Source organism: Gordionus sp. m RMFG-2023, chromosome 2, assembly GCF_954871325.1.
Source record: "Gordionus sp. m RMFG-2023 chromosome 2, tfGorSpeb1-WG-v2, whole genome shotgun sequence".
In the NCBI taxonomy this organism is placed as follows: Eukaryota; Metazoa; Nematomorpha; class Gordioida; order Chordodea; family Parachordodidae; genus Gordionus; species Gordionus sp. m RMFG-2023.
In genome coordinates, this window is record NC_088776.1 from 6,093,936 (window position 1) to 6,108,562 (window position 14,627).

Here is a 14,627-nt window from a genome sequence, read left to right on the forward strand (position 1 = left end):
ATAACATTTAAAAAATTAAATTTAAATGAATAAACTGAGAATTGACTTTTATTTTCGGTGTAATTCTTAAAAAAATGATGGAAACCTTTATATTTTTTGCATTTTATAAATATACCTTAGGATTATATAAATTCTATCAAAGAATTTTATACTTATAATTTAATATTTATCTAAAAAAAAATTTTATCCAAATATGTCCACTAACTAAAATAGATTATCCTTTCATTTTATGAAACTATTATTATATTTATATTTTTATATGTATTATTATGTATAAAATAATTTTATAATTATTTACTATTTTATTTATTTAGATAAATTTTAATTAGGATTAATTTGAGTTATATAACAGAACCATTTTAATTCTAATTTTAAATTATTGATTGACAATAAACTAAAATCAGTACCTGTTTATTTTCAGGTTAGTTACACCGCTATTAACTATTATTATTTACAGAACCCAAACAAAACTGGAACCGTAAGTATTTGTCACACGAACCTGGACCGAACGAATCTCTAGTAAAGCCCTTGATCCAGGTATAACCTTTGATTTTAAATAATTAATTTTTATCCATAAAAGTATCGATAACTATTTTTCATAAATTAATTTTCGATATTTTTATATAATGTTATTTGATGATGCCAGTTAACGGAATTAGAAGCATAGACGTTTTCTCAAACATGGAGTTTATTCTACTTCCTATAGATATAACATGGTATGAAAGAATCTCAAAAATATTTAAATTATATGCGATTCAAAATTATATTTTCGGGAATAGTGATAAAATTTTACAAAATGGGACTTTTTTACAAGGGGTACCCCCCCCCCCTATTCTTTTAAATAAATGCAGATCATAAATTATTTTTATAAAATATAATAGGTTTTCATGTATTGAATTGCAAAATATTCTATTTTAAATAGGTTATAATCTATTTTAAATTTTGTAAAGTTTAAATTAATTTAAATATTTTTATTGGGTATTGGTATTTTTTTCCCACATAAATTTAAAGTATATTTTTTTTAAATTTTTAACTCTTGAATACTAATACTTATAAAAAAATTTATCAACCAAAAAAACAAAGTAATAATTTAATAAAAATATAATTTAATTTGATCAAACCCAATTAATAGTTTTTGAAATAATAACTGATTCATCGTCATAATCTGATGCACCTAACAATTGCAAATACAACTATTAAGTAAAATGAAGAATATATAAAGATGGAAAAGGATGTAACAAGGTTATCAGGAAATACTATTTATATTACAATATTATCATAAAAGGACTCTATCTAATTTACAAATTCCATTACTTAGAACTTCTGAGGAATATTAGATCTTGATATTGAAAAAATCATATTTAGCTCATCTTTATTCAGAGTATTTAAAATTGACGCCTATTAATTTCCGAATTTGAATCTTGGTATGAAAAGTTAATTTTCGTAGATAATCCTCCAAGAACATTATTGATGCATTGCATACTTTAAAATATTCTGAAGTTTTTCCCCAATTCTATCAAAATATGTATATATTTTGACAACAATACCAATTAATATAAGCAAAAATGAAAGATGTATTTTCATTACAAAGAATCAGCAGTACAATATTAGAAAATTAAGCATGGATTAGATCTACTAAATATACAAAGAGATTCGAACCCTAATACAGATATTTATTTTAAAAAATTGGCCCAATTGCAAAGAAGATTAAAATTCCATATATGAACGACATTTTTCTTAACTTTTAAAATATCATATAATGTTTATTCTATATTTTATGGTGATTTACATACCGGTTTATGTATCTATTATATTTTTTAACAATTATATACGCTCTTATGTAACAATTGCAATATAAATATTTCTTTTATTTTTAATAACTTTTACCTTTGTAAATGCTAAAGTTTAACAATTAGTCATTACAATATTTCCCTGATTTATTTATATATGAGAATTTGATTAATTTCTATAAATTTTGTTATTAATTTTGTAATCATAACGCTATGAGCATTTTATAGTCAATATAAATTTTTTTAAAAAGCATTTTCTTAATTTTTAAATTTACATAAAACCTAATTAAAAAAATTATAATTTATAAATTTATAATTATATAATTAAAAATAAAATTCTATAATTGAGTCCTTGAAAAAGGAACCATAATTGTGTCTAAAAATTTCTATTGTAAAAACTTTAGTATTGAGGAAATTTTGCCATCTGCTGGTTATTTAAGGATTTTTTAATGGGTATGAGGGTAGAGCATTTGAATTAGACACAGCATTTGTGTTAAATATTATATTATTCAGCGAATTCATTTATATTGTTAATTGTAATAGAATATATAAATCTATAGACATAAACGGGAATGGCGAATCTACAGCCTGCTATATGGCTCATAAATTACATATAATAAGAGTTAAAAAAATATTTTAAAAAAATTATCACCAAATATAAACTGGTTAATTTTTAAGAATATTAAAATAAATTTTAAGATAAAATTAGTAAATATTTAATATATTATTTATTAAACATATTTTTAGAAGACTGTGCAATACATTCAAATATTTTAAAAAAATTGTAAGATTACAATTATTAAAAATATCAATATTTTCTACTTTAAATGAAATTAACTAACTTTCATGGAGGACTAAGTGTATATTTTCTATAAAATTTAATAGTCTCATTTAAAATAATTTTAATGTTTATAGCTAACTATAATATTGCAAAACAGCTATATTTAGCCTTTTATAAAAAGGGCTAATTTAAGATTTAGGACAAATTAATACTACCTAAGTTCAAACTTTCTTCCATCTGTGGGCAATAAGGTAAAGTAATTTACTTTTATCCAAAATTGTTAAGCGTTTTTTAAATTGCCTAAATTGAGCCGTTTAACAAAACTATCTGAATATGACATGTTATAAGAGACCTTTACTTGTTGCAATAATGTAACAAAAAGTTTTTACTATTTTTTAAACGTTACAATAATTGTATTTTAGTCCTTTCATAAATTTTTAGAAATTATTTATAGCATAAAAAAATTATATAACTATATAAACAAAATACAATCATAAAATAACAAAAATAATAGAAAAGAGTAATTTAACGTTGTTAAATTGTGCACTCTATTTATTGTAACTAAAATAAATATTTCTTAATGAATAATATTAATCAACTTATATATAAATTCTTATTGCATTTTATCATTTAAAAAAATTAAAATTTTGTCCTTGAAAAGGGTTTCAATTTTAATTCATTCGTTATAATTAAACAAACAAAAAGTTGGCCATAGTTTTATAATTTATAACGTGAATTTTAAAATTAACAATGACTGAAGAAGGTAGCGAGCATATTGATTTAAAAGGTGGACATTTGCCTGCAGGTAATTTTTTTAAAGATATTGAAATATAAAATAATGATTTAGTAAAAGTTGGTGGAATGAGAATATCTCAAAATCTTCCACCAAATATAGATAAGGAGGAAAAAGAAAAAGAAGATACTGAAAATAAAATGTAATTATATTGTGTTTCTTGCATATAAAGCTTTATTTTAAAGTGCTCAAAAAGATAAGAATATCAACTTATCAGGATATCTTTCCAAAGTAATACTTTTGTACAATTTTACCTTATTAAAAAGAACCATAGGGGAATTTAGATTTTACTACTGAAGCAGTCAAAGCATTTCATGATAAACCACCATTTGCAAGCAAGGATGCACCACGATCAACAAATTATTTTCACAATGAGAAAAGTTTTCCTATTCAACAGCCAAGAAAATAGAAACTTAGATTTTTTTTAAATATAATGATATTTTAAATTATTGTTATATATATTTCATAATTATAATGAAATTATTTGGTGTTAAAAGCTCAGATCATGATTAACTCTATTTTATTTATACTTACTATTGGAATTATAATTATAAATAATCAAGCAAATAACTATTTAACACATCATTTATTTTATTCGCTATTATATATATATAATTATAAATAATAAAGTATGGGACACAAATTATTAAATTTAACACTATTTTTCTAATAAATTAAAAGGCATATCTAATCAAGTATAATAAATTGTGAAACTAATTTCCAAATAAATTAATATATATGAAATATGTATAAGATAAAATTCTTCAAATTTTTTGCACTATTTTAAAATGAACAAATTATTTAATGTAAACATTTTTTGAACAAGCAATTTTGATAGAAATTTATTTATTGGATAAGGATTCACTAACTTTCTGTGCAGCATATTCAACATTTTGAGCAACATCTATGATCCCACCTTCTACATAATTTGCTGATCTAAGACTATTATCTATTTTCTTACCAGTTGCTTTTAAGCCATCCCCTATTTTTTCTCCAGTTTGACTAAGCCCATGATCAATTTTTCTTCCATTTGCCTTAAATTGATCTTCTATTGCATCTCCAGCACTTCGAAAAGTATCCTCTATTTTATGGCCAGCCTTCTTTAATCCATACTCAATCTTCTCTATTCCACTCTCAATTTTATGACCTGTAGTTTTGATGCCACTTTCAACTTTTTTGCCTGCAGATATAAATTTGTCCTCAACTGTATCAATAGCTGACTTAATTTCATGTCCCCATTGATCAAATTTTTTTTCACCCTTATGAATAATCTTATTTGTTGAATTTTTATAGTAATTTGGATCATATTCATCCTCAACAACCTCTAAATATCTTCTGTCTTTACGTTCCACACCACCATGCCTCAATTTGTAGCCTCCAAAATCCCACCATCTATTGTGATTTACATCATAATAACCATCCATGGTACCATAATATGGAGAATTTTTATCCAATGAGGCTATGAATCTCTGCCTAGATAGTTCATGCCTACAATTAGATATGGCCATTCCCAATCCTGAACCAAACCCAAGAGCTACTGGCCAAGGTCTCCTTCCAAATGCAACAAGTGAAAATAATATACCCATACCAGTTCCTGTGGCAGTTTTTAATAAAGCATCTGATAAGCATAGATCCCATTTAAGAGCTAATCTGTCTTCTGGATAAATAGTTTTAGTCTTTATATGAATTTTGTCATCCTGAGTCATTGTGAATATCTAAATCATAAAAATAACTTAATTTTAATAAACTATTTTTTAAAATAAAATAGTAGTTATAAATTATTTATTGCCCTTTAACAAATATCCAATTAGTTTATTAAAATTTATAATAGTTGTACAATAATGTAATAAAAAGATAATATACCTCAATATATAAAACTTAACTTCATATAATATTTCGATCAAATTTATATAACACTAGGAAAATAAATAGTTTTTAAATATTTTTAATTTTAAATTATATAAATTATTTGGATAGGAGCGTAAATAGATATTAGATAACTCTATTGTATATTAAAACAATAGACAAGTATATTTTATCATTTTCATATATATTTATCTACTATATTTCACATTATATTAATATTGAAAAATTGCAAAAAAATTTATAAGATTGGTTTAGTATTCCTGTAAAAAATATATTAACTAAATATCTGACAAAGACAATTTATGATTCATTCGAGCAGTTTTCAGATTAACTCTAAGAAGGAAAATTATATAATTTGAAATTATTGATTATCTTATATTGTAAACCATATTCATATAAAGTGTATATAAATTTAAGTGCATATAAACTTAATTAAATTCATATAAAGTCAGCTTATAGATCCACCATGTAGAATAGATCCCTTAGTTATTCTTTTGCTCCTATACGTTACGATGATCTAATATCCCTCTTCCCCAATAAATATTGTCCTATCCTATTCATGGCGAAATTAGTCTATCATAAACCCTCTATTGCATTGATTCCTAGTAATTTTTGTTGTGCATCCTAATATATTATAATTACACATATTTAATATTTATATTATATTTTTAATAATATTCTAAAACACTTTATATTTAATCTTACGCAATTCTTTTTATCTATCATTTTAAAAATTTTCTTTGTCAAATAACTATTAAACTAATTTCCATATTGATTATCTTACATTAATATTCCATACATCCAGTAATTCCTAAAATAAACCAAATCTCCATAATTATATTCTAATGCCATAAAAGATATCTTATATATTCAATATCTTATCCTTTTTCCAATATTATATTAATCTCCAAATTTCCATATTTATTTTCCGATAATATTTCCAGTAATTCAAGTTACATGTATCCAAGATCAACAGATGTGTTGCGAAGGGAGCTATGCCCCCCCCCGCTTAATTTACAATTTTTTTAAAAGTATTAAATTAAATCATTTTTTTACAAAATCTTTTTCATATTTTTTTTATCCACGTAGAAAATAATGAAGCAAAAAGTTTTATTTTTTAATCATTTATTTAAAAATTTACATCAGCACCGCTTCCGCTATTTTAAAGTATAGAAAATTCATCATCAGCAAATGTTGGTGATAAATAACTACATTTTCGCAGGTTTTTTATATTTCGCTTGAGGTTAAAACTTAAAGTATAGTTCAATCTTGAAAAATAAATAATCTTACCTCAAGGCTTAGCGATAATCTTTTAGATGCTTAAATGGGAATTAGAAATTTTCAAATAGGTAGAATATTAGTTATTAAAATTAATCAATTTACTTTGGAAGAATTTAAATTTTTGGGTCCTGTTACCAATGATACATTTTTGTTTGATTAATATTTGAAAAAAATAAACTATTAGGAACATGTTGACGATAATGAAATATGATGTAGGCAAAGTTTACAAGACAGAAAATTATTGATAGCAAACCCCTTCCAAGATCAACATTTACCCCCTTAAATAAATTAAACGGCCTTTATATTTCCCCACACATTATTCTATAGCAACCCTCTGGTATTAATAATAAAAGTCTTATAATGAGCCTACATTAATAACCTTCATATAATTCTGATTATACTCTCTCAGGCCTCGTGATTATTTAGGCATGGAAGAACTGTTGGTGGTAATCAATTAGTTGTTGGTAACCGTACTCTATTTTTAATGTGAATGAATGAGAAATAAATATCAGTTATTTTTATCGTTTTTATAAATATTATTCATTTTCCTATCATCGCTCCTATCCAAAAATTCATGTAAGCGTTATGTTTGTAAATTTATAGATATCGCTAATTCAAAATTTAAACTTTTATTTAAGATTATACCATTAAAAAAATTAAACATAAGATTAAAAAAAATAATTTATATTTACTCTAGAAAATACACTAATAGATAATTTTGAAAACGAGGGTAATTAATCAAATTATTTTTTTTTATTTTCGATATTCTTACCGATATATTCTTTATTCAAAATGGCCCTAAGAATTTAGATGTGCATTTTAGACGAAAAGTTAATAGAGAATCTACCAAAGATTCAAAATAAATGAATATGAAACGATTGCTGAGACAATATATCGATAAAGATATTAAAAAATTCCTTAACTCTGGGAATACTTTATCCTGCAGTATTTGCTGGTGAAAGGGGGCTTTCATTCTTATGATTTTGATCATGGTAAATAATTGAGAAAGTTTAAGAATAAATAATTTGTCAAATTTAATATTCATAAATATTAAAGGACCTCGATATCAGAAAGAATTTCAGTTCCATGTATTAAAATATGTAAAATAAATCATAGTGGGAGAATTAAATCTTTTCATAGATAAATGTAGCCCAAGAAAAATAAAGAATTTATTCATATTCGTAATAAAAAAAAGTAATTTAAAATATACCATATTTTTCGATAATATATAAATAAAAATCATAGCCCCCCCCCCTCCCGTCAAATTTTTAAACAGTACACCAATATACCACTGACCAGCATAAATTTTCCTATTTACTTCATCCATATTAATTTTTATTTTTCCAAAAAAAATATTATCCATATACATGTCTAGATCCCTCACAAATATTCCTATTTGCTTCATTCATATTCTACTTAATTATATATCAAATTTTCACCTTCATAATAAACTACGAAAGTAACTTGATACTTTTTTAGGTAAATTTTAAAAATATGTAGAGTAATATATATCTCTCTTATTTTCTTTATATGAGAATAGTAGAAAGGATTCGAAGTTATAATATAAAATCAAATAAATAATATTTATCAAATGGAAGTTAATTTTTAAGCCTTTTGGTTTTGTAAACTTTTATCTTTTAAGTAAAGTTGAAATATTAAATGTATCATTGCAATCTATTGATTAAGGTATTAGAAATTAGATATTGATTTTTTAAAAAATATTCTTCTTGTTCTGGGAGATATTTTTCAAATTCTTTCTCTTAAAACATTGTGATTTCCTTAATTTTCTCGATTAATTCTTTAATTAAAAATGGCAATTAAATTAATTTATTACATATGGCATAAAAAAAAATTTACTGTAGTCATATAAAAATCATGTAAATTATTTATTATATAATTGGCAAAAAGAGGTATTATTGTGATATTTTCTTATACATAACAACATTTATTGTTTTTATTGAAATATAGCGAATCGGTTTTACTCGCTTAAAGTCTTACACTTCTATCCTTCCAATTTGCTTTCACTTCTTGTCATTAAATTTATCATTACTTAATTATTTAAAAATTGGCACCTAATATGTTTACAAATTTCGTTATAATTATAATATTTTTTGTAAGTTTTAATTCACTATTTTTTCCACGATTTTCTCCTATCCTTTTCCCATATTTATAGAGCAACGGATATATTTCGTCAATATCCATAATAGTGTTGTAAAACGGCTCTATTTGAGCCGATTTTTAAAAACGGCTGACTCAATATTTTATCCAGAAAAATATTATGCAGGACTAAAGGTTTTTTTTCATAGATGGCACATAGGATTGAACATCTATTGGCGAAATTTTGACGCTTGGGCAATATTTTCTTGGCTATAATGTTGAGTTAGCCGTTTTTAATCGGCTCAAATCTAGCGATTTAACAACACTTATTCATAATTATATATTATTTATAATCCAAATATGAACTTACTACTTAATTAATATGTATATAAATTTCATTATTATCAAAATATTTTTTATAGATTTTAATTCCCTATTTCCCCCCCCCCCTGATTTTCTCCTGCCCCTATTCCCAATGTTTCTAGAATATTCGAATATATATCGTCAATATCTTTATTATAATATTATACCATAAATTTATATTTCAGTCTTCACTGCCGAACAAATTATATTTTAACAACAATATTATATCTTATGGTAAAATAATTATGATTTATAATTATGTATCTATAAAATGAATTTATTAATTAATATGATTAATAAAAAAATTACAAAATTTTAAAAAAGAATATATATTAAATTATTTTACAAAAATATAGAAAATAATACTTTAAAAAAATAGGGGTTTGACTAAACTGCGAATGCTAAGGTAAACTGCGAATGCTTAGGTAAAATTTTTTATATATTATCTTTTATTTGTAGTGAGATCCATTTCCCTATGATATAAATAACTTATAAAAAATTCAAAAATGAAGGAAACAAGTTATTTTTTGAGTTTTAAATCAATTTTATTTCTTCTTTTAAAAAATCAAATAATAATAATATGTATAACAATCAACTGGTATATATAATAAAACATTTCAATAGATATTCAAATTAATACCCAATTAACATTAAAATAAATTATTTCAACTGATCAAAAATTTAAATTAACATTACAATAAATTATGTTAATTGAACACAATTTACATTCCCCTCTTCGACAAAGTATCAAGTTGCTGCTCGGTGAGCGCATAAGTCTATGTTTGAGTTGCGTGAGTCCATACGTTTTCGTAGGTTTGATAAAATTGTTGTACGTTATCATTATCATAAGGAATAATTGATTAAATTTGAATATATGGAATACGGAATAAAATTTTAAATTTGGAAAAAAAGAATTTGGAATAAAAATTTTGAAATATGGAATGATATATATGTAGAATTCCGTAAGAATGATAAATCAAAAAGATTATTATATAATATTTTGCGATTTGGAATAAAAATTTTGGAATATGGAATGATAAATATGTAGAATTCCGTAAGAATGATAAATCAAAAAAGATTATTATATAATATTTCGCGTTTTTTCAAATTTTGCGTTTTATATATTTTATTTTAATAATTTAAGTTGCGTTTTAATATTTTATTTTAATAATTTAAGTTATAAAATCTTTTAAATAAGAAGGTTTTTGTTTAATTCTTGATGGTCTGAAAGGTATCTTACTATATTTACTTATGTCTACACTTCCCTCTTTACAATTCTTAGGGTCACTTTCATAATATTTAAACCTATTATAACATTCCCTTTTTCATAACTGGTATATAAGTCTCCTTAATACACCTTTATCCGTATTAACTTGGAACATGGTGTCACTCTCTTTGTGCGTGATGTTGCCTTTGCACCACGTGTCATAACTCTGTTTCTTGTACCAAACGAAGTCTCCTATATTAAAGGTTCGATTTCTCGGTAGCGATATTGACTTTATCAATTTTATCCTCCAATGGTTTAAATAAGTCCCGACATTATTCTAATATCGTGGTTAAACACTCTTTTGGATGGTGTGACACCTGTAGTATCATTCGGTGTGTTTCTGTAGTTAAACAAGAATCTGTCCAGTGCAGTTTCTAAGTCAATTTTTATGTTTCTTTTCATGTGAGCTTTGAATGTTCTCACCATACGTTCAGCTTGTCCATTAGATTGCTTATGGTAGGCGGATGTTAGTACATGTTTTATTCAATAGTTACTACAAAATATCTCAAAGTCCTTGCTTGTAAAGTTGGTACCGTTATCTGTAACAATGGTTTCAGGTATGCCAAATAGTGAAATAGTTTTATAAATTTCTTTCATCGTGAATTCAGTCGTGATGTTTTTTACAGGAACTATAATTGGAAATTTATTATAGGCATCGACGATTATTAACCTATTTTTTGTAAAAAATGGACCCGCATAGTCTATGTGAATCCTTTCAAAAGGTATAGTCGCCAATACCCATGGATTTTGTATTTTCTTTGGATTGTCGTGAAAAATATTACAATCGTCGCAACTTCTAACTTCCAAATCAATGTCGTTGACCATACCAGACCACCACATGCAATCTTTGGCTAAGGATTTAATTTTACCTGCTCCCATGTGACCTTCATGTAATGCCTTTAATATGTTCTTTCTCAGACTTGTTGGAATTATTATTTTGTTGCTTTTGTACAGACAATTTTTAATAATACTAAGTTCATATTCAATATTTTCATAAATTTTGTTTTTAATAGGCACATTTTTCTTATATCATTAATAACATGAGATAATTCAAAATCTTTGGACGTTTCATCACGTATTCGGTCAAAACTAAGAGATATATCGCCAAAGTCATTTATAATTGCGATATCATCAATAACGTCTCGTCTCATCAATTACTTGTGGTAATCTTGAGAGGCAATCAGGAACAACATTGTATTTACCAGCTTTATATCTGATGTTAAAGTCGTAACCCCCCCCCCCAAATTATATTCAACTTCTGTAATCTTAAGGACATGGTACTATTATCTTTGAGCCCTTTGGTGAATATATGGATTAACGGCTTGTGGTCCGTTACAATAGTGAACTTAGTCCCTATCAAGTATTCTTGAAATCTCTTGATAGCAAACATAATGGCCAGAGCTTCACGCTCAATATTGGTATAATTTATCTCGGACTTTGCTAAAGTTCTCGACGCAAAGGCTATTGGTTTTTCTTTGCTATCTTTTTCGGTGTGAAACAAAACAGCTCCTAAACCTCTTTTAGATGCATCAGTCGCAATTCCGATAGGTAATTCAGGATTAAAGTACCTCAAAGCTGGAGGAAGACTAATCAACGTCTTAAGATCATCAAAACTTTTGGAGTGTTCTAAATTCCACTCCCATTTTTCCTTGTTGACAATCTTGTATAAAGGATCGCCTATTTCAGCAAAGTTGTTCAAAAATTTTCTGTAGTGCCATACCCAGAAACGTTGACAATTCAGCAGCTGATTTTGGTTCCGGAATTCTAACGATCGCCTCGATCTTGTCATGGTTGGCGTGGATCCCATTGGCGTCGATATCGTGTCCTAAGAACCTCAAACTTTTTTTTGAAGAATAAGCTTTTTGCAAAATTAGGCACTAAGCTATAAGATAATATTCTTTCAAAAACTCTTTTTATGTTGTTGAAATGAGCTTCGTCACTACTTCCCGTTATTAATAGGTCATCAATATAAAAGATGACATCCATGTCACCGAAAATTTGATCCATAATATGTTGAAAAACTGCAGAAGAAGTCTTTAACCCAAAAGGAAGTCTAGTAAACCAGTAGTATCCCCTGTGTGTAGATATGGTTAATAAGTTTCTGCAGTTTATATCGATGGGAATTTGTAAGAACGCGTCTTTGAAATCGATCTTGCTGAATTTCTTCCCCTCCTTGAGCTAGCGCAAACCGTAACGCTCCCATTTTCTTTGTAGACAGCGGTTATAGGACTTGCCCATCGAACATCCGTCACCGGCTCAATGACTCCCTCGTCTATCCATCTCATAAGTTCTTTAGTTACAGCATCTATTTTTGAATAAGGTATACGCCTTGGTAGTATTATCTTAGGTTTGGCATCATTTCGTAAATGTATCTTGACGTTAACTTTGTTGATTGGTTTGGTAGTCAGTTTAAATTCGCAATCTTTTATTAATTTATTTATTCCATCTTCATAATTGATATCGATGTTTGCTATAAACTTGTTCAAAATATTCGTCCCAATAATGCATTTTTATTAGACTTTACGATCACTGCTTGCAAGTGTTTGGCGATACCATCGTAGCTTACTTTAACTTGAGTTACGCCGATAATTTCAATTAAGTTTCCATCATAAGCTGAGAGTTGTAGAGTGGACTTTTTAAGATCTTTAATACCTATTTGTTTAGCCATTTCATGAGGTATAATCGTAAATTTAGATCCCGTATCGACTTGCATAGTAACGGTAACATCATTTACTTTTAAAGAAGTCATAAATGCATTGTCATTAAGTTTATGCTCGGTTAAATTGTTGACATTAAAATCACTATCATTATTATTTTTATAGCGTCATTTTTATTTTCCACAATCTCTTTAATGTTTATATTGCAATTGTTGCTATTACTTTGGCTCTAGTTTTTCATGTATTGTTTCCTCCATCACTATTATTGTTATAATTGTAGGATTCATATCGGTTACCATTTCGATCATCATCTTGATTCTGATTTCTTTGGTTGTTGTAAGACCAGGAGATGTTTCTCCCAAAGTTATTATTGTTTTGCCAGGCATTGTTTCTATCATAATTGTTTGCATTATTGTTATTGTGCCACATGGAGTTTCTTCCATTATAGTTTGAATTGTTGTTCGAAGATTGGTTATTACGAAAATTTCTAGAGTTACCCACACTGTCTCGAAAATTATTGTTTTGATAGTTTCGGCTAGCATTATCATTAGGCCTAAAATCATTATAATTCCTCTTCTTAAAATCAAAATTTTCCCTACGAGTGTTACGTCCATTACAATTAAAATTATTTTCTCTAAAATTATTACGTTCTTTATCATTAGAATTATTCTCATTATTACTAAAAGTACTTTTGCAGTATTTTATCAATATTTGAATTAGAAATTTTTTTATTTTTATCCAATTTTTTATCATTGTCTACATAATTTGTATCGCTAACGTCTGGTTTAATATTGCTACCATCTAACTCAACTCCTAATTTCATCATCTCTTCTACAGTCCAGTCCTTATGCTTATTCAACTTCCATCTGATATGATCGTTTAAAGTAGACGTTATCAATTTCTCCTTAATTCTACTGTCATCTAGGAAATTGCACTTCTTATGTAATTTATGTATTCTATAGAAAAATGTATAAAAAGACTGGTCGTCACGTTGTACCGTTAAGTTAAAATTTTTTATACTTAAATTTATATCTTCCCTCGGAATTAATAATTTGAGTTTATTAAAAACAACCTTATAATCTTTTAATTGTGCCTTTGAACACACGGATGTAATTTTGTCATAAATGTCAATTGATAAGTTACCTAATAAGGTCCTAGCCTTAGATGCGTCAGATGCAATGTAATCCTCAAAGTATGTCTTAACCATATCAAGGTATGTGTCCGTCATCTCTCCAATAAGTTTTGTAAATCTGAGATACGGATCGCATATAGCAGTAAGTTTATTGTTCATAATTAGCATTAAGTTTATTGTCCATAATTAGCATTAAGTTTATTGTCCATAATAAAAATTTTACTTTAAGAAAATACTATATGTTTTAAGTTATGAATTTCATATCGAACAAAAAAATTATGTTCATCGTCAAACGGAATTAAATAATTATATGTCTTTAAATTTTAAGCAAATCAAAAAAAATCCTATGCTTTAATTTTGAGTCATCAAAGGAAATTAGATAATTCAATCTCATTGAATTTAAGTCGTCAAAGGAAATTGGATAATTCTTTAAATTTAAGTTTTTAAAGAAAACTAGATTATTCTAAATCTCTAATTTTAAGTTATAAAAGAAAATCAGATAATATTATGTCTTTATATTTAAATTATCAAAATAGATCAGAAATGAATATAACTTGAAAAAATGTGTAATTCGTATTCAATTTATATACTATAATTTGT

The 14,627-nt window shown here is 26.0% G+C and overlaps 3 protein-coding genes across 3 annotated transcripts; 1 reads left to right on the forward strand and 2 right to left on the reverse strand.

Moving 5' to 3' along the window:
- Window positions 1-3,216: 3,216 nt before the first annotated feature.
- Window positions 3,217-4,007, forward strand: LOC135925372 (death-associated protein 1-like). Its single transcript, XM_065460652.1, has 4 exons — window positions 3,217-3,376; window positions 3,419-3,506; window positions 3,550-3,595; window positions 3,639-4,007. Exons 1-4 carry the CDS (start codon window positions 3,322-3,324, stop codon window positions 3,771-3,773), a joined length of 324 nt encoding a protein of 107 aa, XP_065316724.1. The 5' UTR covers window positions 3,217-3,321; the 3' UTR covers window positions 3,774-4,007.
- On the reverse strand, window positions 3,989-5,321 carry LOC135925371 (uncharacterized). Its single transcript, XM_065460651.1, has 2 exons — window positions 5,228-5,321; window positions 3,989-5,079 (listed from the first exon to the last, which is right to left on the reverse strand). The coding sequence occupies exon 2, from the start codon at window positions 5,068-5,070 to the stop codon at window positions 4,207-4,209; it is 864 nt and encodes a 287-aa protein (XP_065316723.1). The 5' UTR covers window positions 5,071-5,079; window positions 5,228-5,321; the 3' UTR covers window positions 3,989-4,206.
- A 7,811-nt stretch (window positions 5,322-13,132) lies between these two features.
- LOC135924020 (probable ATP-dependent RNA helicase ddx42) lies at window positions 13,133-14,195 on the reverse strand. Its single transcript, XM_065459068.1, has 3 exons — window positions 13,968-14,195; window positions 13,585-13,832; window positions 13,133-13,529 (listed from the first exon to the last, which is right to left on the reverse strand). The coding sequence occupies exons 1-3, from the start codon at window positions 14,193-14,195 to the stop codon at window positions 13,133-13,135; spliced, it is 873 nt and encodes a 290-aa protein (XP_065315140.1).
- Between the last annotated feature and the right edge of the window lie 432 nt (window positions 14,196-14,627).